Below are 23,886 nucleotides of genomic sequence, written 5' to 3' on the forward strand. Positions count from 1 at the left end.
GGGGGGGGGGGGGGGGGGGCAGTCACTGCTAAATAGCTAAGTGTCCAATCCAATAGATTAACAAAACAAAATGCTGGGGAATATTGGGGGAGCCTCCAGACCCCTCTTTAATGTTCCCATAAGGCAACATCCAGCTGCTCTCAGCCTTCCTCATCCATTCCTGGGGGCGGAGGAGAGAGGGAAGGATGGGATCCAGTTGGTGAGGGCCATTCAAGGAACTGAGCCTGCTCAGCTGGGCTAGTCCCTCTCCCTCTCTGTCTCCCAGGAGGTAAGAGGCCAGCCTCTGAGAAGGATGCCTATAACTGTAAGCTCTGCCTGGACATGCTTAATGAAGTAGAGAAAGTATTAAAAAAGCTCACAGGATCTCAAGAGACCAGTCATGTGTACTTATCCAGATTTTACTGTAATAAAGATGATATTTGGATCCCCATCTGGCTAACTCCTCAAAGTCTACATGTCAGTTCATCCTGAACTTGGTAGGGGAAGAAATGATAATTACCTCTTGGTCTTCTCTCTACCTCAACTCCCTACATTCAACTTGTACCCAATTCGAAGTCCTCTTCTGCTTTTGTCTGGTGGACAGACTCTCGCTTAAAACCTATGACAATATCTCGTCACAGTCACCAGGAACTCTTACTCGAAACTTGCACCGATCAGTAACAGATGGCTTTGAATCAGGATCTGATGTCAGGGAAAATCGACCGGCCAAGCTTCAAGAGTTACTCAGAGACACTCAAAGTCCCCAAGGCACACAAAGACGTAAGTGGGTACGGACCCCTGACAAGCAGAGCTGCCACAGCCCAGCATGGACACTACCGAAAAAGGAATCTGGCCAGGAGGACTCAACTGGCAGAATCTCTAATAGGTGGTGGTGATGGGGTGGTGCGAGGCAGGCGGGTTTATGAGAAAGCACTCTAGTGGAGAGGACGGAAAGGCACAAAAATCAATGCTAAAGGAACTGGGATGGAGTGGAAAAGATGTCAGGGTCTTTATGTTCCTCCTTTTCATAGCCCAGCTCTCCTTGTCTTGTGGATTCCTTCTTGTCATCAAAGAAGAGCAGGTGGGGAAGGGAAGGGAAGCCAGCATTGTTCTCAGAGACTAGGGATGAGAGGGAAACTGACCATAGGTCGTTGTCTGAAGGTGGTGGGAAAGAAGAGTCTTGTGGTCTGGACTTCAAAATGATTTCCTCCAGAAGGATGCATTTAAACTTCTCCAATTGCTACCTACAGTTGGACCGATAAAGAAAAATTTTGGTCATCGTGCTTTCCTTCCATAATGTTAAAAATGAGGGGCGCCCGGGTGGCTCAGTTGGTTAGGTGGCCGACTTCAGCTCAGGTTATGATCTCACAGTCTCTGGGCTCGAGCCCCGTGTCGGGCTCTGTGCTGGCAGCTCGGAGCCTGGAGCCTGCTTCCGATTCTGTGTCTCCCTCTCTCTCTGCCCCTCCCCTGCTTGCTCTCTCTTTCTCAAATAATAAACATTAAAGAAAAAAAATTTTTTTAAAGTGACCCACCTCTATGGAAGCAAAGAGAACGAGGGGGCTTTAAGATTTCATAAGACAGAGGCAAATTACCATTATTTTATTCTTCCATGAACCTGGACAAACTGGATCTGAACCAGTTCATGTCATGTTCCAAATGGAACAGCTCTATTCTCAACATGGAGGACTCCCATAATGATACAAAAGCATTGCACCTTTGGAATTTTGTCCTATTTTAATTTTGCTCACTCAGAGGGAGAAAAAAGGCAGAGAAGACAGAAGAGCAGTTATTCCAGGTGAAACACTATTGGCATATTCAAGATAGTTCTAAAGACAAAAGAAAATGAAATTGAGCGGCGCCTGGGTGTCTCAGTCAGTTGAGCGTCCGGCTCTTGGTTTCAGTTCAGATCCTGATCTCACAGTTCATGAGATTAAGCCCCACATCAGGCTCTGTGCTGACAGCATGGAGCCTGCTTAGGATTCTCTCTCCCCCTCTCTCTCTGCCCCTCCCCACTAGCGCTCACTCTCTCTCAATGTAAACATTTTTAAAAAAAGAAAAGGAAATTGAAAAGTTAAAAAGATCTTTGTCCTATCAGCTGGCTCCTTGAGACACGGGCCTGCTTCTCCTGAACCTTCTGATTGTGTTGAGCCTCCTCTCTATTCTGCCTTCCGCTAAAGCCACCATGTTCACAAGCCTGGTGACTCACCACACGGTATACTAGTGTTAGCAGTTGACGTGCCTGTCCCTTCCTTTGACCGTGCCCTTCCAGCTCCCTGATTCCTTTCATCTTTTCCCTCATACCTTCACAGTGTCTTGCACGCGGTTGGCCTCAATACCTATTTGCTGAGCTCAACCAAACTATAAAGGCATAGATACCTTTCTGGGAAATCCTTCCAATTCCCCATGGCCAGTATGGAAGTCCCTCCAGGAAAGGGAGGATCAGAACGCTTCCTCATCTCATTTTACTGAGCCAAGGGAATACCAAACAGCCCAAGGGCACGCAAGGGAGGATAAAAAGGATCCCCCTGTGGTTTTAAGACCACAACATGCTCTTTCTTTAATAGAGTAAACCCTATCAATGATTTAGAGCCCACGTGAGTTGAAATTTAAAAATTCTTGTCTGAGAGGACTTACACCTAGCCACAGGAGCAGAATTCTTAAAGCTTCAAGTAATCAGAATTACATCTGACACCATATTTTCTCATCACGTTTTAGCCTGAGTTTGGTCAAGCTGTTTATAAGCTACGTGATCCTAAGCATCTGTGCTTCGGTCGAAATAAACAACCGTGTTTGCAGCTCGCAGCAGCATGGCTTTATAGACACCAATAGCAGTCTTTAAAATACTGCCGTTTACCTCATTTATATCCACAAGAGCTTATCTTCCAATGCAACGTCCAAGAGCCTCCGAAGCTACCTGAAGCAGTCCTGTAGTTTTCACTCCGGTTAGAGAAACATAAGGAATGTGTTCCTGGGGAAAGACTTCTTACATCCTAAAAGTGCAAGCCTTGACAGTCGACCAAGTGATTACAATGAGCTATAAAGTGTCCACTCACTTTTATTGAAGGCAAAGCCTTGGTTTTTTATGGCTTTCATTATACTCTTATTCTAAATTTCCTTGCTAATCTGTACTCCTGATTACCAAGGCCAACAATGTAAGAATGGCACGGGATGTAACACCTGGTTTAAAAGCAAACCTATCCATTCTTCATGTATTGCCAGAAAAGGGCTTGTTACCACCACTGGAATGTACTTCCTAGGTCCGCAAGGACATCGTGAAGGAATAATAACATCTGGCACCCTTTGTGCACACCAAGAATGCTATTTCTGGGGTGAGTGGACCGCCCTGGGCAAGAGCAACCTTTCGCACAGCTGATTTGAGCAAATCCTGACCACTGTTTATTTGAACATTCCTCACTACAAATGAAGTGCCTGTCTTTGAAGTTGCTGGATGCATTTCTTTGGTGTCCTCCTCGTTACTAAACAAGACCAACAGACCGAATTGTGCCTATTCTCAACACTGAATCAGAACCAAGTTTTGTTCTTGTGTGTGGAATGATGCAGATCATCTGCTCGGGCTACATGGTCCTTGTGGGGCAGCCGCTCCTATAGAACGAACTGCCTTGTGAAATTCGACAGGACAGCAGACTGCACGCAGCGCTCCACCCTACCTTATACTCAAACCACGCTACTGACAACCCTGGGAGAGAGGGATACCGGAACACATACAGCCAACATCAGCCATAGGCAAAATCCAGGAGTAGACAGACTTGGTCTAAGAGTTCCCTCCAGCCCAGTACTCTGCACCATTTCCTTCTGCCCCATCACAACCCCACCAGGATCTGGTAGTCCATGCATCCTGACATCAGGATCCCCAAAGAGTTATTGCACTCCTACCATCCATGCCTTTAATACCGGCCATTCTAGGACATGACCTCTGTCCCCCTCTCTTTTCTTTCTTTCCCTCGCTTTATGCACACAAGCAAAATCAATTGTCCCTCCTCCGACTGCCATGGAAGTTTTGCATACTGCTGGTTTAGCCTCTCACGTACCACATTATACTGTCGACGTGTGTCAGTTTCCCTCCCCAGTTAGACCGTGACCTTATTTGAGAACGGCGGACATTCCTCATTCACATCGTATCTCCAGGGCACTGCACGATGGGCACACAGCTGGTGCCTAACGACTAAATGAACAGAGCTCACAGACAAATGGGACACATGGATTAAATAACTGTCAGTCTCCAAATCCCCTGGGATTGAAGGTAGATGGTTGTGTAGATCTAGGGCAGCTGAGAAGGCTTCACTGAAGACAGGGGACATAGGCTGGACCTTGGCAAACAGCACCAAGGAGGCAGAGGTGGTGAAATCCTCAAGTTCACGTTTCTATAGGACTGTACTTCACCATATCCTTTCCCCGCAAATGGTGTTTCCCTCATGCTATGTCAAAGGAGACCAGAAGGCTGCCTTATGCTGGTATTTCGTTTCCTCTCTCCCTATACCCATCCACTATTTATTTAAGGTCTCAAAAGGGAAATTCAGCCATGATTCATTTGGGTGATTGTGGTTTTCTTAGGTGAGACTTTAATTTAGCCTCCCTTATAGCATCTAATTAAACATGGACAATAATAAAAAAAATAAAATAATCAGTGGAAACAAAAACTAGAGGAAAATAAAGACCTTTATCAGAAAGGAACATAAAATTACATGATTAAAAAGCTTCAGATTCCTAAAATGGTCAAATCATATTAGGTTTCCAGAAACTGCTTCATAGACATAATGGCCATCCATTTTTTTTTTACATGTCCACTTAGTGTTCAATGTAATGTTGGACATTACAGTATTTTTCTTAGCTCTTTCTTTTATATGTATCCCTATTTTTTTCTTACAGTGAGAACCTTGACTCCTCAAAATATTATCAAGTTAACTCATTTGTTTGATTTCAATATATGCGAAAAATTTTAAATTATAATGCCAACACTAACAATAAACTATGGAGTCAAGTTTAAAATCTTTGTGCCTTTTTTTGTCTTTAGAAAGTACATTCCACTAAAAATGTATCAGAGACCTATGGTTAAAAGCCCTTAAAGTAAATACTTTCTCTGTGTGGTTATGTTGCTGGTATCTTTACACAAATTTTAAGGTCTTCATCTATTTCTGTTCGGTTTTGATTTTAAGATGTGGGTTTTGTTTTCCTTTTCTGGTTTGACTGGTTATTTTAAATGTGTAATCATATACAGCTTTCAAAACTGAAAAGAAAAAGACATGGAGAGAAGGGTCAGGTCCGTCCTTATCCCCCAGCCCCATCCCAAAAGGAACGGTTTTTAAGTATTCAGTTTTCAAGCCGATCACAGAGCGCTCTGACTTATAGATCAAATGAGTGAACAGAGAAGGCTTCGGAAGGGACGATTCCTTTCTGGGCAAGTGTCTTTTCCATCTGCTCACTCTCTGTGGCAGCTAAAGCCTGTTCTCTCACGTTCCCTTTGTCAGAAACACACCATGCCACGTACCACCTCTGCGATCAGGAGAATATTCGTCATTCTTTTTCCATCTGCGCCCATGAACCTGGTGGAATACTTCAAAGGCAAAAAAAAAAAAAAGAAAAGAAAAGAAAAGAGTGGGCCCGTGCCACCTGTTTCCATGATTTAATAGTGTTTTAAATGCTACTTTGAGAAGCCGTTCTGAGCTGAGGAAGGAAGGAGAGGCCAGCTCACCCCACATCACAAAGTGAAGAGAAGCAAACTCAGAAGAGAAGAGGGGCAGGGGGAGTGGAGACCTGGGGGAGGGGGGTCAACCATAAAGTCAGCAAGATCCATTGAAATGTGCCAGATGTAATCAGAGAGTTCAAATTATCCCTGAAATAGAGAAATAGGTACAACGAAAAAATGTTCTAAGTTTACTATCCAGTATTATGATTGCCCAAAACCCACACCTGTTTGATGTGCTATCACAGTACTTCCCTGAAAGCCACGTAAACTACACACACACACACTTTTTTAATCAAACTAAGGTAGAAGGGATACCAACAAAATTGTATACTGGTGATGAAGTATTTCAAATGACATTAGGCCCTTAAAGTTTCCCAGATGAAAACCAAAGCTGGCAAATGTGGTGGGCGGCTCTTTCTAGCTCTGGTGTCGGAAAAAGTGTGCGTGTGCATCAGTGGCCGGGTACACAGCCTAAAAACCCCCATCGGCTCTCTGCATTGGAGGTAAGAATCAGACTTGGTTATAAGTCATATGCCAAGCCACAACCAACACAGGCTGATTAGTGGGCAGGTTGCTCTTTTGTGGAGAGACTTGCCCAAGGGACACGGGATGTTCCAATGCCTGCCGGGGCAAAACTAAAGCCAAAAAGGGGGGCAGATATCACAACACGGTTACAGTGAAATCTGGGAAGTATGTCTCCCTACTAGAGATCAAGCCACACCTTGAAACCCCACAGGAAAGATGCTAAAGCAAGAAGACACGTGCCTGTGGACCCCTAAGCCTCCACACCTCTGCTCATCATTGTTGTCACTGCTCGAATTTAAGAGACCTGCAGGGAACAATGTGGGTCTTGCAAAACAGCCTAGTATTCACGTTTAAAGAAAAAATACTTTTTTCTTTCCCTACTTCCTAATCCCTTAGTTTAAAAATACAATTTAGCTATTTTTACTGTTGTCTCAACTTTTTAGTTAGCTCATATTAAGTTTATTGCAATCATTCTTAATCCCTAATTTTCCACCTTCTTACTACTTCACCCATTTCTCATATTCCAGCATTCATTTACATTCTAACGATTTCACTTACGCACCCAGAAAATGTTTATTGTCTCGTATGTATCCGGCAGTGTGTCAGGTGTTGGGGCACAGTGGTAAGATCTCAGCGAATTACAGGACATTCTCGGTCAACTCTTTTTGGAAAGTGAATTTTGAAAATTTTGCTCATCGTCCAACACATGCATATACAATCTGTCCGTCAAAAGGAAGATCCTTGGGGCACCTGGGTGGTTCAGTCGGTTAAGCATGCGACACTGGTTCAGATCACGATCTCACAGTTCCTGGGTTCGAGCCCAGAGTAGGTAGGCCTCTGTGCTGACAGCTCAGAACACAGAGCCTGCTTCTGATTCTATGTCTCCCTCTCTCTCTGCCCCTCCCCTGCTTGTGCAATGTCTCTAACATAAATAAACTTAAAAAAATTTTTTTAAATAAAAAAGAAGATCCTTTCTGTCATGTCTGTAGGCCACATGAACACAGCACAAAGCTTTGGCAAGTAAGAGCCGTAACCACTTAGAGCTTATTCTGCACCGGGTATTGTTCTAAGTTCTTGACATACATTAACCGATTTAATCCTCTCGAGCCATTTTACAGTTGAGAACACTTGGGCCCAGCAAGCCTAAGTGACGTTTCTAAAGTTACGCAGTAGTGGAGCTGGCCTGGACCGCAGGCAGTCTGGCTCCTGATTGCCATTTTTCTGACCCCAGTGGGGCTGAGGCCTCCTTAAGGTCTGCTTTCCACACAATGGAATTTACAACAGCAGGAGGCAAGTAGAGGCATTTGTGGCAGAAATTATATTCCAATAAACACGGCTCATGGCTCATCCTGATAAGGATGGAATGGGCTTTGGAGAATTTCATACGGTCATGAAAATAAACATGTGATTTTGACCTTCCAGAAGTGACAAACTATTCAAAGTATCCCATTTTTATCTTTTCCTCGTTTCTTCAGCCTTCACTTTAGATGGTGATGTCCTGGCAGAATTTGGCTCAAAACTGGCAGTGGCTTCCCAACCCTAAGTGCAGAGACACATACAACCTGGGAATAGGGACACATCTACCTTTCAAACAAAAACAAAACAAAACAAAAAAAAAGACAGTTGTGCTGCTTGCAAAAGCTTATAGCATCCTGCACAAAACTCCCTCACCTTTTTCATGCGTGTCACAACCCAAGTCCAGAAAGGTTAAGTAAGGTTTGCCAAAAGCCACAGAGCTGAACCTTAGTATCTTCTCTAGGCACATAATCAACCTGTTCTTCCTGATGAGTCAACTCCTGCGTCTTGGGTCCCACAGTCATTACACGTATTACAAACGGTGGTCCCTAGACCACAGCATTGGCATCATCTGGGAGCTGGTTCACAATGAAGACTCGGGCCTCACCCGCACCTGCTGAATCAGGTGATCCATATGAATAAAGCTGGAAAGGGGCTGGGACGGTCACTAATTCCGTTTTCTAGATATCGTAGTTACAGGAGAGGAGCTGTTGTTGACTAGAAACACATCAATCTCTTGAAAGGTATTTTCCCAGCCTCACCTTGTAACTGAGCTTAAAATTATCTTCCCGATGCAAAACAATCCGCAGTTTGATTTAAGGTACATGTAGGCTTTTTAAGGCTCAGTCTTTCCTTGGTGAGCCGATATTAAGGCTGCAGATGTACAAAATTATGTTTCTTAGGAGACCCAAAAAGAAATGGCCAATAGTCCCACCATCTTTACAATGACTCATGCTGGTATCTTTTCTTCAGAGCGGGCTGACGGTCTTTCCCGAATCCCAGCAAGCCTCTTTAGCACAGACAGCAAACATAAATCTCAGCCCAGCTCCTGCCCCAGTTAACATGAAGTAATCAAATAGTAACAGCTACCGCTTACATGGTGCTTACGATGTGTCTGGTGCTGTCATGATAGATTAAATAGATCAAAAGCTCAGTGAATCTTCACAGCAACCTTACGTTATGAAGCGACGCAGAGAGGTTAAGCGGCTTGCGCAAAGCCACACAGCTAATTCATGGCACAGATTCGAATTCAGGCTGTCTCCAGAGGCCACACTGGTGACCAGAGCACCACGCTGCCTCTCAAGATTCAAATTAATGCTGCCAAGGTTCCAAGAGTCCCTTATTAAGACGCTCTCATGATAAAGACTGATCTTTTACTTAGGAGAATGTAGTTCACTTCCGAGACCTTACTCGACAAAACGGAAAAGAGGGAAGCCGGCAGCGCTACGAAGACGCGATTTTACAAAGCTAAAACATTACCTCTGGTCTCTCATTCTTGGTGGTGATTGCAAGACCAGGCGGTCTGCTGCACGGAAGTACTTTAAAACGTCCTTCTGCCTGTGATTGGAACCGGCTCCAACATTAAAACTGCATCATGTTTGCCATAAATGAGAAGCAGTTGTGAACTCTAAGGATTCGTGATATTGCCGGCTTTGCTTATCTATCAAATCTGTGGTCTAATTTCTCTTTTTTAGCTGCAGACAGCTCTTTTTCTAAATGAAATCTTAAGGATGATTCCAATATATGTGACTGCACAAGACCTCGTGCTTTGGCGAGAGTGAAGAGGGAAAATGATCTCGACCTCCACCCTCCACCTCGGCGTCCCCTGAAGGCGTGTCCCTAGAACTCTAGAGTCCCGGACACGCAGAATGAAAACTGCCACAGGCATCAGAAGGAGCCGCTTAGCATGTGCCCTATTCCAGCTCTCCTTAGGCCTCCCCGCCTGACCCCACACACGACGACGTCGTTCGCCTTCTACCGGGAAGACTGCACAGCATCTGAATTCTGCTGTGGAGCTGAAGGGAAGAAAAGTCTTGACGCACATTTGAACAGGGCACTGTCCAGCATTTGGCAAAACAGAAATGGGTCACAGAAACACAAGGAAGGGTCACATTTCCAACCACAGAGTAAGCCACAGGCATGCTAGGGGTATAAACAGTCAGATATATATATGCTCAATGGAGAGCAAATTTTGATTTTTGTTCTTCGGTTACTTCTGTCTGCCCTGGAAACACAAATCAAAGTGACGCAACCGACAATCCTGACCAACTGTTCACCACAACACACACAACACACCCCGAGTGGCTGGCTAGTCACCACTGCCGAGCCATTATCCTTGTGGGCGCATATAAACAAAACTGAAATGTAGGTAAGGTAGTATTTAAGGTAGTTTTAAGCGCTGACCGCCCACAGGGAGAATGGCAAAGTGGTTCCCAATAGGGTGGCATTTGTGGAACCAGATGTCAGAACCTTCAGATCCCCCAGGAACCCTGTGAACCATTTCCAGCCACCCCCGGCCCCAAACTCAATGGCCTTTAAGTAATGCCTTTGAGTAAAAGAACATGAAAGCCCAGCTCCCTTGCCCAGGGTGGGTCAGGACAACTTTGAGGCAGACTGAACCTTCCAGAGTCCCTGTCCTCTTTGGGACTTGGCCTGACTCTTTCTTGGCTCCCTTCCCCGTCCTGGTTCCTTCTTCTGTTCTCCTAGGGACACTTCGTTTATAATCACTTGCACGTGAATTCCCATCTCAGGGTCTGCCTCTGGGAAACGCCACCTAAGAGACCACACCACCCAGCTCACTACCCAGCTGGCCATCACCGTGAATCACGTGGCCTCCCCAGTGGTGGCTCTGGCGTGCAGTTAATTAACACAGTATCTGCCACACCCTTTTCCTACCACAAGTGTCCAGAATCTTTAGCCTAAATTGATCTTATTTGATTGAAAGGGTGGGGCCCTAAACCTAAATATTATACAGTCTCAGTTGAGAAGAAGGTATAGGGCATGGCACGTTTGGGTTAAATAAATGTTACATTAAAAAAAAAACAAAACCTTCCCATGATGCAGTAGTCTGTTTCCCTCACGAAGCTGGGCATAAGTGCTTTAAATAAATCTGTGGAGAGTGGAGTTCGTGTCTCAAAGGTCACAGACTTGCAGTACCGAGGAGCTATAAAACCGTACTAGAGGTGAAAGGTGAGAACTCGCACATGTGTTAAGACAGACCTTGAAAGCTTTTTATAAAGAAAAAAATGTTATTTTTTGAGAGAGCACAAGAAGGGGTGGGGCTGGGGGGGTGGGGGACAGAGGATCTGAAGCGGGCTCTGTACTGACAGCAGCAAGCGTGATGCGGGGCTCAAACTCACCAACCTCGAGATCATGACCTGAACCGAAGTCGGATGCTCAACCGGGCACCCCCAAAGTTGCTTTCTGACCAGATTTTTTCCATGAGCTTACTTTCTTGTAATTTTCCTCACTCTGTGGGTTTGCACGTGGCAAAAAATGTGTGGGTTCCCTTGGGTTCCACTTATTCTGAGACCTGTGAAGCAAGCCCACCCTGTGGGATGTGAACCGTGATCAACCCAGGGGGATGCGGTGACCCGGATGGGGCCGGCCTCCCGTCACTGCACACCTGAGCTTTCACAGACACGTGACAGCGCGGCTCACCTTTATTCCCAGGGCTTCTCCAGAAATGACAGCAACTGTCACGCCATCCTTACTGGGTTTAGGGATTTCTTTACTTTTCAGTTCCTGGTACTGAGGCTCCACCATCTTCTCCGAGCTTCTCAAATTAACCCACAGCTGTAGGCCGTGGGCTGGCTCCTCCGAGCAAGGCATCTCCGCGTGCAGAATGCCCCGGCCCGCGGTCATCCACTGCAAAGGGGAGACCCACGAGAAGGAAATGTCACCCGGCCTCTAAGGAGCCTGCGGGGGGCGGCCCCCGCCCCAGTTAGGTCATGGGGACGACGCAAGGCACCTTACAGGTGCCGCTTTCGGAGACCCTGGGCGTCGTGAGGAGTAACCAGGAGACAGTGACCATTGCTGAAGCCTTTTCCGGGATTCCAAAAGCTTCCCAACCTTCCTCACTTAAATTCAAAGCGTCAGCTCTGAAATTCACACAAATGGAAGAATCTTCTCTTTGGGATCCCCGAGTCTTCGACTGAGCTCTGGGATTGGGGGGGGGGGGAGCTGCAGGCAGAGGGCACACCGGGGTGCACTCTGGGTAGACACACCTTAAGTGAAAAACAAGACCCCATCGGGCTGCGGGAGAAGCCAAGCGGCGCTGCGGTTACGGCGGAGGCCCCGGCCGGTCCGACACGGAGCGCCGGCACTGGGGGAGCCTGCACAATCGTCCCAAACCCAGAAGAGGCAAGCGGGCTTTGCTGTCCCCACACCGGCAGACCGTGAGCCGAGGGCCACCCTCCCTCCGTAGGGAGAAGCGCCCGGGGAGAGGCGCTTCCTGCGGCAGAGGGCAGTGCCTGGCACGGGCTGCAGCTGGGAGCCGTCACGCCAGTACTCGCGGCAGCGGGAGGCCACTCGCACGGGCCCGCCGCCGCGTGCGTGGGGGCCTACGGCTGCGTGGGGGGGGCGAGGGGGCCTGCCGCGACGCGCGGAGGCTCCCGGCATGCGCTGCGCCGCGGCAGGTGGCTCGCGGCTGCCCGCTCGGTTCGGTCAGGGAACCCTCGCGGCGTGGAGAGACGCCCCTCGCCTCCGCTGTGGTGCAGAGTCTTCGAGCGTTTGTCCGTTTCTTTTTTTTTTTTATTTTTTTTTCAACGTTTATTTATTTTTGGGACAGAGAGAGACAGAGCATGAACGGGGGAGGGGCAGAGAGAGAGGGAGACACAGAATCGGAAACAGGCTCCAGGCTCTGAGCCATCAGCCCAGAGCCCGACGCGGGGCTCGAACTCACGGACCGAGAGATCGTGACCTGGCTGAAGTCGGACGCCCAACCGACTGCGCCACCCAGGCGCCCCTGTCCGTTTCTTTACTGAGAGCACGTCAGGGGCCAACCCGAGACGCCAACCTGGGCATCTGGGGATGAAGGGATGGAACGTGGCCGACAGGTTTCCTGCCTGTCTTAGCTTGCGTCCGGCCACAGCAATCCTGACAAAAGGCCTTAAGGCCAAGCTTTTATTTGGGGGGGGGGGGGTGCTGCAGGAAGCACAGGTGACGTGGGAAACAGCGAGCTAGGTAGGAGAGAAGGGTGTGAATGAGCAGGGGACATCTGTGGGCACCTGGGGCTCGGCCCCACCGCGAGCGGGGCAGACGGGTGCACACAGGGGTGGGGGAGGTGAGCCGTCTACCCCCCAACTCCCGACCCTCTTGGACAACAGTTCCTCGGGGGGTGTTTAATCCCCAGCACGCCCGGCTGCCGAGAAAGCCCTCAGGCAGAGCAGCGGCACGGGAGACGGGCGGCCACGCACGCTCATGGGGGCTGTTGCCACCTGGCCTCAGGCGGGCCAGACGGCGAGGACGCAGGCCGTCGACAGCGTCTTCCAGACTGCCACGGTGGGGGAGACAACTCCATAAACAATCAAATAATCGCCGGCATATGCCTGCACCTGGGGCACTGGGGGGCACGGCAGGTGTGTGTGAGAGCACGTGGAATGGCCTGCCTGTTCCAGGCAGCTCGGCCGAGGGTGCAAGCTTCAGGCCGAGACCCGGACAGGGAGTGAGAAGTGACCAGGGTTAGGGGGAGAGAGAGGTATTCCACACAAGGGGAACGGCACGCGGAAAGGCTCTGAGGCAAGAAGGAGCAGGATCAGCCCCAACCTGCAAGCAGGCCGGGACACATCTAGATTGATTTCCACCTTCCATTTGAGAAGACCGATTAAACTTAGCCCAGGGGTCTGCAGACTACAGCGCAGGGGCCAAACCCAGCGGGTCACCTGGTTCCCTACGTTCAGTTTTCCTGGCGCACAGGCGTGCCTGCTCACGGACGCGCTGCCTGTCTGCTTTTGTGCCGTAAAGGCGGAGTTGAGGAGCTGCCACACTTCAGGCACTATGACCACAAAGCCTAAAACATCGCCACCTGGTCATTAGAGAAAGCAGCTGCTGCCCCCCGCTCTAAGGCAGTGAGGGAGATCTCCGTGCCCTTCCGTGCCGCACGGCTTCCATCTGACGGCAGCCGGTGCTGGTCCTCAGGGATGTGTCCTCCTGTTCGCTTTCCTGTTTCGTTTATAGCTCAACTCTCCATATTTTCGATCTACTTTTTGTACCTTCTTCATCCTTCTTTACGCACAACCTAGTTTGGCAGCAACTTTCTTAATACGGCCCACCTATCGGATTTGGAGGGGGGGAGAACAGATTTCCCTTTTTCTTTTTTATTTATTTATTTTTTAAATTTTTTTTCAACGTTTATTTATTTTTGGGACAGAGAGAGACAGAGCATGAACGGGGGAGGGGCAGAGAGAGAGGGAGACACAGAATCGGAAACAGGCTCCAGGCTCTGAGCCATCAGCCCAGAGCCTGACGCGGGGCTCGAACTCACGGACCGCGAGATCGTGACCTGGCTGAAGTCGGACGCTTAACCGACTGCGCCACCCAGGCGCCCCGCTTTTTTATGTATTTTGAGAGAGCGCAAGAGAGTGAGCACAGGCACATGCGGAGGAGGGGCAGAGAGAGAATTCCAAGCAGGCTCCACGCTGTCAGCGCAGAGCCCAGTGTGGGCTCGATCTCACAAACCATGAGATCATGACCTGAGCTGAAATCAAGAGTCAGACACTTAACTGACGGAGCCACTGAGGTACCCCCAGATTCCTCTTTTCAACCTCACCATTTACTAGCTCTGATGCCATGGACATCTTTTTTTTTTAACATCAGTCAATCCCCACTCTCTCATTTTAAAGATGAGGTAAAAAGAATACTTACCTTAGAGAGATTATGTGTATGAAACTGCTTTCAATTTCATGTTCATGAAACACCACGATGCAAATATCTGCAGTTATCACTCCACGAGATATGTAAATAACCCCAGAAAGTTCCTGACGCAGAGTTCAGACTTACAAACCCAGCAAAGAACACCCAAGCATTCCCTGGAGATTGAAACGTGTCTCAAGCCCAGGATGGCGGCAAGGTTTGGGTCACAGTCTTAAGTGACACCACCGACCCCTGCGAACAAGTTGGCAGATAAACAGTGCAATGTTGCAAATGCAGCAGAAAGGTCTAGGAAGATGACAACTGAAACTGGTATGCCGACTTTGGCAATGGGGACATCATGCGTGACCACTGTCTGAATGGCTTCGGCAGGGGTCTGGGTGGAGGTTGTGAGGCCAGCACTGATTTCAGTGAGTGACGGATAAAATGGATGAGGAGGTTAAGATAATCATTCTTGATTATGCTTTGGAGAAACTTCAGAGAAGGACTAGTTGGGAGCTAAAAAGTGATTGAGGGGGGTCAAGGAAAGCTTGAGAGAAGAATACAAGACACCTGTGCAGGTTTCTAGGCTAAGTGGAAGGATCCACAGAAAGGAAGAGGTCAAAAATACACAAGAGACGGGGAGGAAAGCATGAATGTACTAGAAGTGGGTGAGACGAAGCATGTACACCCACAGATGATTAAACCACCAGCAGTTCCATGTCCTTGGCCATACCTGCAGGTCTCCTGGGTTCATCTGACCAACATGTCCACAGAAGTCTTCATGGGCCATGCTGCCCCCTTCCAGGAGGTAAGATACCTTTGAGAAAACAAGCAGAAGAAAAAGTAGGTCTTTGGCCAGCTGTGAAGAACTGTTCACTTTTTCCACAGAAAATGTGGTGAGGAAAGTGTCAGGAGCAACGAAGACAGTAGTGCGAGCTGAGGGAATGAATCTCAGTGAAAGGGCCGTTCTAGCCCATAGGACGCCTTTGAGAGAGGGGGGAGGGAGGGAGGGAGGGAGGGAGAGAGAATCCCAAGCAGGCTCCACACTGTTGGTGCAGAGCCCGACACCAGGCTCGATCTCACGGTTTGTGAGATCACTGACTGAGCCGAAATCAAGAGTTGCACGCTTAACTGACCGAGCCACCCAGGTGCCCCAAATTCATATATGTTAAAGTCAACTTTTCTAGGGGCATGTCCATGCTAAGAACGGAAAGAAATTCTGTATTGTTCAATAGAATAGCCATTAGCCACTAGCCACGTGTGGCCGTTGAGATTTAAATCAATTAAAGTGAACGAAAATTAAAAATTCATGGGCCGCCTGGGTGGCTCAGTCGGTTGAGTGTCAGACCTCGGCTCAGGTCACGATCTCACAGTTTGTGAGTTCGGGCCCCGTGTCGGGCTCTGTGCTGACGGCTCGGGGCCTAGAGCCTGCTTCCGATTCTGTGTCTCCCTCTCGCTCTGCTCCTTCCCTGCTTCCCACACACTGTTTGTCTCTCAAAAATAAATACAGATTAAACAAAAATTTAAAAAAAATTCAGCTCCTCAGTTGTACTAGCCACATTTCAAGGCCAAATCCCTGCCTCTCCCCTTCCTTTTTGGTAATCAGCCTGCCCACAGAAAGCAAGTGCCTCTGGGAGGGGCCAGCCCCCATGGCAGTGGCCTTCAGGGGTCCAGCACATCCAGACTGAATAAAGTCTGCCTAAGTTTTGCATACAGTATTTGGAAGCCCAGCTGCATGTAGAGAGAAGCCACACTCTCCAATATCAGCTATCTCGGAAACAAAGTGTTTTTCGTGTGTCTGCCATCTTTCTCTTTCATCTTCTCAAATGGCTCAGAATTCATGCTGGGAAAACAGGCCATCATTTATTATGCCTCCTCATACCCCAAACTAAGGGCAATTAAAGACCCGACACTGTGAAGCTGCTGAAATCTTATAGTGTAGCCTTACAATAAACCCCCTTCTTCTTGAACCAGCTTCGTTGGATGCCACTTCCTGAAACTAAAGACTTATCGGGCACTTAACGACAATAGAAATCAGGGCTGGTTGACATGAGGACTCTCCACATGTCATCCTGCCGAGCGATGACAATGAGGTACACTGTGTACAGAATGGCCTCAGCAGGTGACAGGCAGATGGCTACAGAAATTGGAGGTTCTAGGTTGTGATGGTCAACGTGACTGGGCTAAGAGACGCCCAGATACATAGTAAAATACCACTTCTGGGTGCATCTGTGAAGGTGTTTCTGGAAGAGATTAGCATGTGAATCGGTAGCCCGAGTGAGGAACATTGCCGTCCCGGTGCGGGTGGGCGTCATCCAATTTGCTGGGGGCCCAAAGAGAACAAAAGAAGGGTGAATTCTTCCTCTCTCTTCTTCAGCTGGAACATCCGTCTTCTGTCCTCAGACATCGGAGCTCCTGCTTCTTGGCCTTGGGACGCTGAGACTTCACACCAGCAGCAACCCCTGTCCCATCTCCCATTCCCCTGTTCCCCGCCCCGGGCCCTGCCCCCAGTTCTCAGACTTGGGCCTCAGACTAAATTATACTACCAGCTTTCCTAGCTCTCCAGTTTGCAGAGAGCAGATGATTATGAGACTTCTCCACCTGCATAACCGCGTGAGCCAGCTCCTATAATAAACCCCCTCTTGTACATCTCTATACATCCTGGTGGTTGTTTCTCTGGAGAACCCTGACTAGATTCCTACTCTCAAATCCCCACAGGGCAACTTGCTATACTAAATGGCAACAGTGCAACATTGGCATGGGATGAGAAGAGGCCCATTTGCGTGGAGAATTTATATGATGACAGCAATTCCAAATCAGGGGAGCAGGGGCGCATTTTTCAATAAACAGTATTGGAACAAAGGACTGACCATATGAGAAAAGAGAGTAAGCCCCGCCCCCACATATGGAAACATGTTCCAAATGGACAAAGATTTAAATGTTAAAAATAGGCTTCTGAGATTTAAATCTAAGAAGGCAACAAGAATACAAAATGTCAGCACAAACCTATCTTTGGAATGTTTATTATAATAGCAAAAAGACAGGAGAACATTCTGCAACTGTTAAAAAGTAATAGAGATGTCTATTCACCGACACAGAAAAATGAGATACTATTTAATCAAAGCAAGTAGGTTACTGAACAGGAATTTTACTTAAAGGGGTCACATGCAATGATGAGTTTAAATGGGTTCATTTAAATAAAATCGTACCCCATCATGTTAGGACGCACCTGCAGATGCCCGGATGAACACACCAAAACGTGGACAGAGGTCATCTCCAGATGGTGGAATTGCAAACACATTTTATTATCCCCTTCCCACTTTTCTGACAGTTTGGGTTTTCCACAATGAATCGTTTACTTTTTTATAATGGAAAACACTTTTTTATTTTACGAAAATATAAAGATATTACCACTGATCAGTGAACAAAAAGAAGTGATATGCTTTATTCTGCAGAGAAGCTGGTGACTATTTGTTCCCTCTTTGGGCGAACCGGGGCTGGCCAAGAAGGCAGTGAGACAGAAGGGAAAACACAGAGAATCGGAAGAATAGCGCCATCCTATGGAAGAGAACAATATAGCTAGCTCTGACTTTCATATGTCACCACGCAGAAAAGACCTGGGACTCCTATAGAGGCCAAAACAGGAATGAAGGACTTAGGACCTCATACAAAGCTTAAACATTAACAAGTGCCTGGGTGGCTCACTCAGTTAAGCGTCAGACTTCAGCTCAGGCCACGATCTCAGGTCACGAGTTTGAGAGCCCCACACCGGGCTCTCTGCTGTCACCACGGAGCCTGCTTCAGATCCTCTGTCCTGTCCCTCTCTCTGCCCCTCCCCTGCCTGTGCTCACCCTCGCTCTGTCTCTCTGAAAAATAAACTCAAAAAAAGCATTGATGAAGAGAAATAAAAAGCTTCCAAATCTCAAACAACCAAACTAGAAGAAACAGTGTCTAGAATTGCTTTCCTTTTCCTGTTATGCATACATTTTTAATTAAAATAACTGCATAACAAAGGCAATTCTCATTCTCTTTGGCCTCAAGCTCTGGGTTCTCAAAGGAGTCTCTTTCAAATCGTATTCTTTCCATCCCCAAAGATTTTTCAATTATCCAAGCCTAGGGACTTTCAAGTTGTTAATCATCTAAAAATACGTCAGGCAACTTTAAAAAGTAAATTGTAGTGAGCATGACTCATTTAAAGATGAAAATTTATGTGGACACCAAGAGAGGGGTGTGTGTGTGTGTGTGTGTGTGTGTTGCAAGTTTTATTTTAGAAAGCGATGCCAACACTGTTTCTCAAAGACTGAGAAGGTGGTTATTCCCACCCCCCACTTTACCCCATTCTCTGGTAATACAAAAGTAAATATCATTTCTCCCATTCTAAGTACTATAAAATCTGAATTAGAGAAGTCTGGTTAATGAGGCTTTACTGAGCCCATAATGCCTACCTTTTGCTTCTTAAAGCAAAAAACCATACTTTTTGCCGTTCGGAGGAAAGAAAAATCGGAAACCAAGGACCCTTTATTTATGATTATCTTTGATTTATTTCTTTGTCCTAAGTGCTGTAAATGCCACACTGAGATCTCAAGTTTAAACGAATTCCTGCGCAGGATTTTTCTAAACGCAAGCAGTGCTCTGAGAGTCGACACGATCCAGATGATTTTTTAGGACGTCACATAATCGCAAACACCTGGAGAACGGCCGTGGGTGGCTGACGGAATTGGGGGCGTTATGTTTAAACTCAAGAGTTGCGTGTGTCTAATTAAGAAATCTGTAATCAGAAACAGGTGTTTTCTGCAAGAGGGTCCATGCTGCCTGATCCGGCTCCATCCTTTCCTCCTTCTTCGTCCTCCACTTTCCAGGGGTCTTCACCGAGCACCTCTGCTTCCTCGTCGGTTCTTACCTCTTCGTGTGTTTGCATATTTGGAAGGAGAGAAACAAAAAGCCAAAGCAGGAACGAAAGAAAAGTGGCTCTTGCGATGTGAAATTGAAGCAAGGTGTACCTCCAGGAGCTATAAATTAATCCTGCAGAATCACAGCACAAGATACCATAAAGTTTGTTGTTTCTTTCTGGTATTTAAGGAGGAGGAGTGTGCTGACCTCATTCAATGTTTCTAGATGCAAGACTTTTTCTTTAAAGCAAAAAGTTGACATTATAGGTAAAACTATATTTTCTTTTAATTTCCAGGTGCCCCAAATGGTGGCTGTTTTTCTATTGGTAGCTGAGTAGGAAAAAGAGAAAAACAAAACACAAACATGAATTGAGGTCATGGCTGTTGCCAGAGGCCAGCAAGGAACGTATTGCATAACAGAAGCGGCTAGTGGGTCTTCAAGGATTCTTCAAGGATAGAAACGTAATGTTTGAACCCATGCAGTTAAGGACCCAAGTTATTTTACAAAAATGTTTTAATTAGTTGCGTAAATCACTGAGAATTCTCAAATGTCGCCGCACTAAATAAGCTCATCCAATCTCGACCCCACATAAACACCTTGGTAAGTGCCAGAAGGCAGCTTGAACAAAAAAGGAAAAGATAACCAACATGGTTTTTGGGTATTTGGCCAAATATTTTAAAGGCTCTCCTGGGGCCTGCCTTGCCATTTCCTGCCACAACCCTGCCTGGGGGCCAATGCTGGGGGGGGGGGGGGAGGGGGGCGCTCTGGCCCTGAAGGCGTGGCCCAGCCTCTGGGAACCACTCAGGCTCCCCCAAGGGAGTCTCGGGTTTGTCACTTACTAGGTGTGAAATGTGGGGCAAGTCCTTTAACTTCAGGAGGCCCGGTTTCCTCAAGTACAATGTGGACAGAGGAGATGAGCTCACCAAGCGTGGTGAGTTCTCAACGAGGTAATGAGTGCAAAAGTTCCTGGCACATATCAAGTGTTCGGTAAGTTCTAGAACTGGCACTCCTGCCACACTTCCACGGGCAGAGATCCCACTCGGGGGTCTTCCCTCTTGCTTCCTGGAATGTATTTCTCCCGATAGTCTCGTGGCTCGTTTCCTCACTTTGTTCAGGCCTCTGTTCAAACATCACTGCCTAAGAGGGGACACCCCCCACCAGCCGTCTATTCTTTATCCTCTGCTGATTTGTTCCTTCTCCCTAGCTTCTTCCCAGAGGGACCCTACAATATAGAATTACTTAGTTGTTCGTTGCCTTCCCTAAGAAAGGGTAACCTCCCTGCCATCTTGGCGGCAACAGACGTGTTGTGAGGTCTGACGGGAGCTGCAAAAACAGCCAGGACTGCCAGCTGCGAGGACTTCAGGAGAACTGGCCACCTCTGGCAAAGAAGAGGGTCTTTGTGCTGCTGTACGCAAAGATGACAATGGGCCTCGTGGTTCCTGGGTGAGGTGGAGAAGGGGGGGGGGGGGCGGGGTGGGGGACAGGCAGACACAGGTTCCTGACAGGACGTGCTCCCAGGGTCCTTCCTTGGTGTGGACGTGGGAGAGTTCCACCCAACAATGGCTAACTACAGCGAAAAGAACTGATTTAAAGGCAATTTTCCTTTTATATTTTTCTGTTGCTCCCGTTCTCAAAAGTCTCCAAAATGCACTCATTTTCCTTTCCCTAGGAGTAAAATTTCTGACGCGCACATCAAGGTTCTTTAACAATCATTTCCTGAATCTAACTACTCAGGTGAGCTGAATCGCAGACTTCCTCAGAACCTTCCAGCTGCTTCTAGGACCCCAGGGCCAAGAATGCCCTTTCTCTTCAAACCCCACTCAGGATTCAACCTTTCGTGGAGTCTCTTCAGTCAAACTACCGCTGGCTCCTCGTGTAATCATCAGGCTAACACCACCTACATCTCTTAAAACTGTGGTCAAGCAGGGTGCCTGGGTGGCTCAGTTGGTTAAGTGTCCGACTCCCGCTCAGGTTACCATCTCATGGTTCGTGGGTTCGAGCCTGCGTCGGGCTCTGTGCGGACAGCTCAGAGCCTGGAGCCTGCTTCAGATTCCGTGTCTCCCTCTCTCTCTCCCCCTCCCCCACTCACACTCTCTCTCTCTCTCACTCTCAAAAATAAATAAGCATTTAAAAAATTAAGAAGAGGGGCGCCTGGGTGGCGCAGTCGGTTAAGCGTCCGACTTCAGCCAGGTCACGATCTTGCGGTCCGTGAGTTCGAGCCCCGCGTCAGGCTCTGGGCTGATGGCTCAGAGCCTGGAGCCTGTTTCCGATTCTGTGTCTCCCTCTCTCTCTGCCCCTCCCCCATTCATGCTCTGTCTCTCTCTGTCCCAAAAATAAATAAACGTTGAAAAAAAAAATTAAGAAGAAAAACTGTGGTCAAGGTGTTCACGTCGTTCGTTTTACTTCCTGTGTCATATTGAAGGGGCCTCCAGGGAATGGTTTGCCGACTTCTATGATCACCCAAATTTCCCACATGCAAAAGCCTAGTGTCTGCAGCCAGGGCGAAAGTGGGTCCTTGGAAGTATTGCTGCTTAAGAGTGCCCTCTGCTGATCCTAACGATGTGTGCAAACGATGTGTTTTTGTCCTACCAGACCTCACCGGAACAGGGAGGGGGCTCTCTAACAGAGCCACTGAGAACCACGCATGTCTTCTAGCATGTGCATGGGGTCTCTGCTTCAGGACCGTGTGTCCCTGTGGCAGGCTGCCATCTAGACGTCAAGGGACCAGCTGTGTTGTGGTGTAGAGGGAAGTTTTCTGCTCACACGGTCTCTAGTCGAAAGCTGTCAAGACAGACAGCTAACAATGAAGGTTTGGCGCTCACAGAACTCTTGCCAAGTTAGGCTTAAGGGATGTACCTCTTGGTTTACTATTTTGTTAAGATTTCATTACGTTGAATTTAATTAAACAGCTGACATCTTTTGTTGGGTGCATTACTCTTATTCTCATTCAATTCACTGCAAGGATTTAACTTCTCAAATTTTTGGCTAACGTGTTCATTGTGCTTGAGGTTTTTGGGCCACAGGTTCTGGACTTCAAGAAGCAATAAAACATTTTATAATAAGGGGGTCTGATATAGGGATGTCATTTTTTATCTTTTGTCTTTTTTAAATTTTTTTAAATGTATATTTATTTTTGAGAGAGGCACAGAGTGTGAGCAGGGGAGGGGCAGAGAGAGAGGGAGACACAGAATCCGAAGCAGGCTCCAAGCTCCGAGCTGTCAGCACAGAGCCCAACGCGGGGCTGGAACTCACAAACTGTGAGATCACGACCTGAGCTGAACTCGGACGCTCAACCGACTGAGCCACCCAGGCGCCCCTATCTTTTGTCTTTTTAAATAAACTTTTCATTTGGGGGTAATTTTAAATCTCTCTCTTTTTTTTTTTTTTTTTTTTTGCTTTCATTGCAGCTTGCACAAGGGAAAATGTCATCAGAAACTCATAAACAGGAAGTTAGAAAGCCTCCAGAAGGAACATACTTCCCTACCTTCAGGGAGCCACCACTCTAGCAGGGGAAACACTACTAAAACATGCAGGTAAGAGAAGTGAAAACTAAAAAGAAGTACAATTAGTCCCCAAGGAAACACAGAAGATTCATTCTGATGAGCAAGAATCTGAAGGAATGGGGGCATCACTCATGGAGGAGGCAGCCCCCCAATGATTTTAAAATGTCTCGTTACTGGGGAAAAGCTGGGGTGGGTGGGGCAAAAAAGTAGAGAAGGAGGAAAAGAATTTTGTGGGTTGTACTAAAAGGCCATGAGCAATGAAAGCAGGATTTTGTTAATTATCACATTATGACTAGATCATGAGTGGTCTTGTGGCTACAAGAAGTTAAATGATTGTCCTTAAACATGCAGGCAGTTAACCAACCTAATCCATTTCCTCACTGCACCGATGTTCAGAGAGGTAAGAGCATTACTTCGCACTTACAGGTGGGAGATTCGGATCCCTGAACCACAAAAGCATTGGGCCCCACAGTAAGGAACAGAAAGACCGTGCGGTGTCCACAGCTGGAGACCTGTGTCACAGGGGGTGTCATTTCCAATGTTTTTAACTTGACAACGTCTCGCAACATCAGATGTATAGAACGGGAACTCTGTTCCAGAAGGAGTGGTGGCGTGGAAGACTGGACACATGTGGGCCCGGGATCAGATGGGCCTGCCCAATCCTGCCCTACATGGGCTGTGTGACCTTGATGGGTCACCGCTTCCCTGCGCCTCTGTTTCCTCATCTGTAAAATGGGGGAGCTGACAATTCCTACTTTTCAGGATTGCTGTGAAGCTTACAAGTAATGTATAGAAGGCATGTGAAACTAGGGGCGCCTGGGTGGCTCAGTCGGTTAAGAAGGCATGTGAAACTTCTCATAAAACTGGTAGCCGATGCGGCATGGCAAATTTCCTTTAGGTTTAGTCCTATAGGGTCAGGCATTTCATTTTAAGAGTGTCTACTGAGGCAGAACTCTGAAGCAGCTTTGCTAATAGTGTTGAAGATTTTTGCGAGAAGCTTTTTATCATGTCATGGCCTCTGTTCGTTTACTCTGGACTTAATTTTAGTCTCACTTAAAAAGCGTTATTTGGCGACATAAAAGGACATTTAATGACTGGTTTACACTCTTTATCACACCCCCTCCTCCAAGGAGGAGA

At 47.4% G+C, this 23,886-nt stretch overlaps 1 protein-coding gene across 4 annotated transcripts in view; it reads right to left on the reverse strand.

The window, feature by feature from the left end:
• The window catches only part of PIR (pirin), a 90,549-nt gene that overhangs the window by 51,058 nt on the left and 15,605 nt on the right, over positions 1–23,886 (reverse strand). For all 4 annotated transcript variants that reach the window (XM_040468300.1, XM_040468301.1, XM_040468299.1 and 1 more), the window contains exons 4-5: positions 15,090–15,173; positions 11,165–11,371 (exon numbers count right to left, since the gene is read on the reverse strand). In XM_040468300.1, coding sequence (XP_040324234.1) covers positions 11,165–11,371; positions 15,090–15,173 — 291 coding nt within the window. The remainder of the gene's footprint in view (positions 1–11,164; positions 11,372–15,089; positions 15,174–23,886) is intronic.

This window comes from Herpailurus yagouaroundi, unplaced genomic scaffold, assembly GCF_014898765.1.
Source record: "Herpailurus yagouaroundi ecotype Mexico unplaced genomic scaffold, PumYag 67690, whole genome shotgun sequence".
Taxonomy (NCBI): Eukaryota; Metazoa; Chordata; class Mammalia; order Carnivora; family Felidae; genus Herpailurus; species Herpailurus yagouaroundi.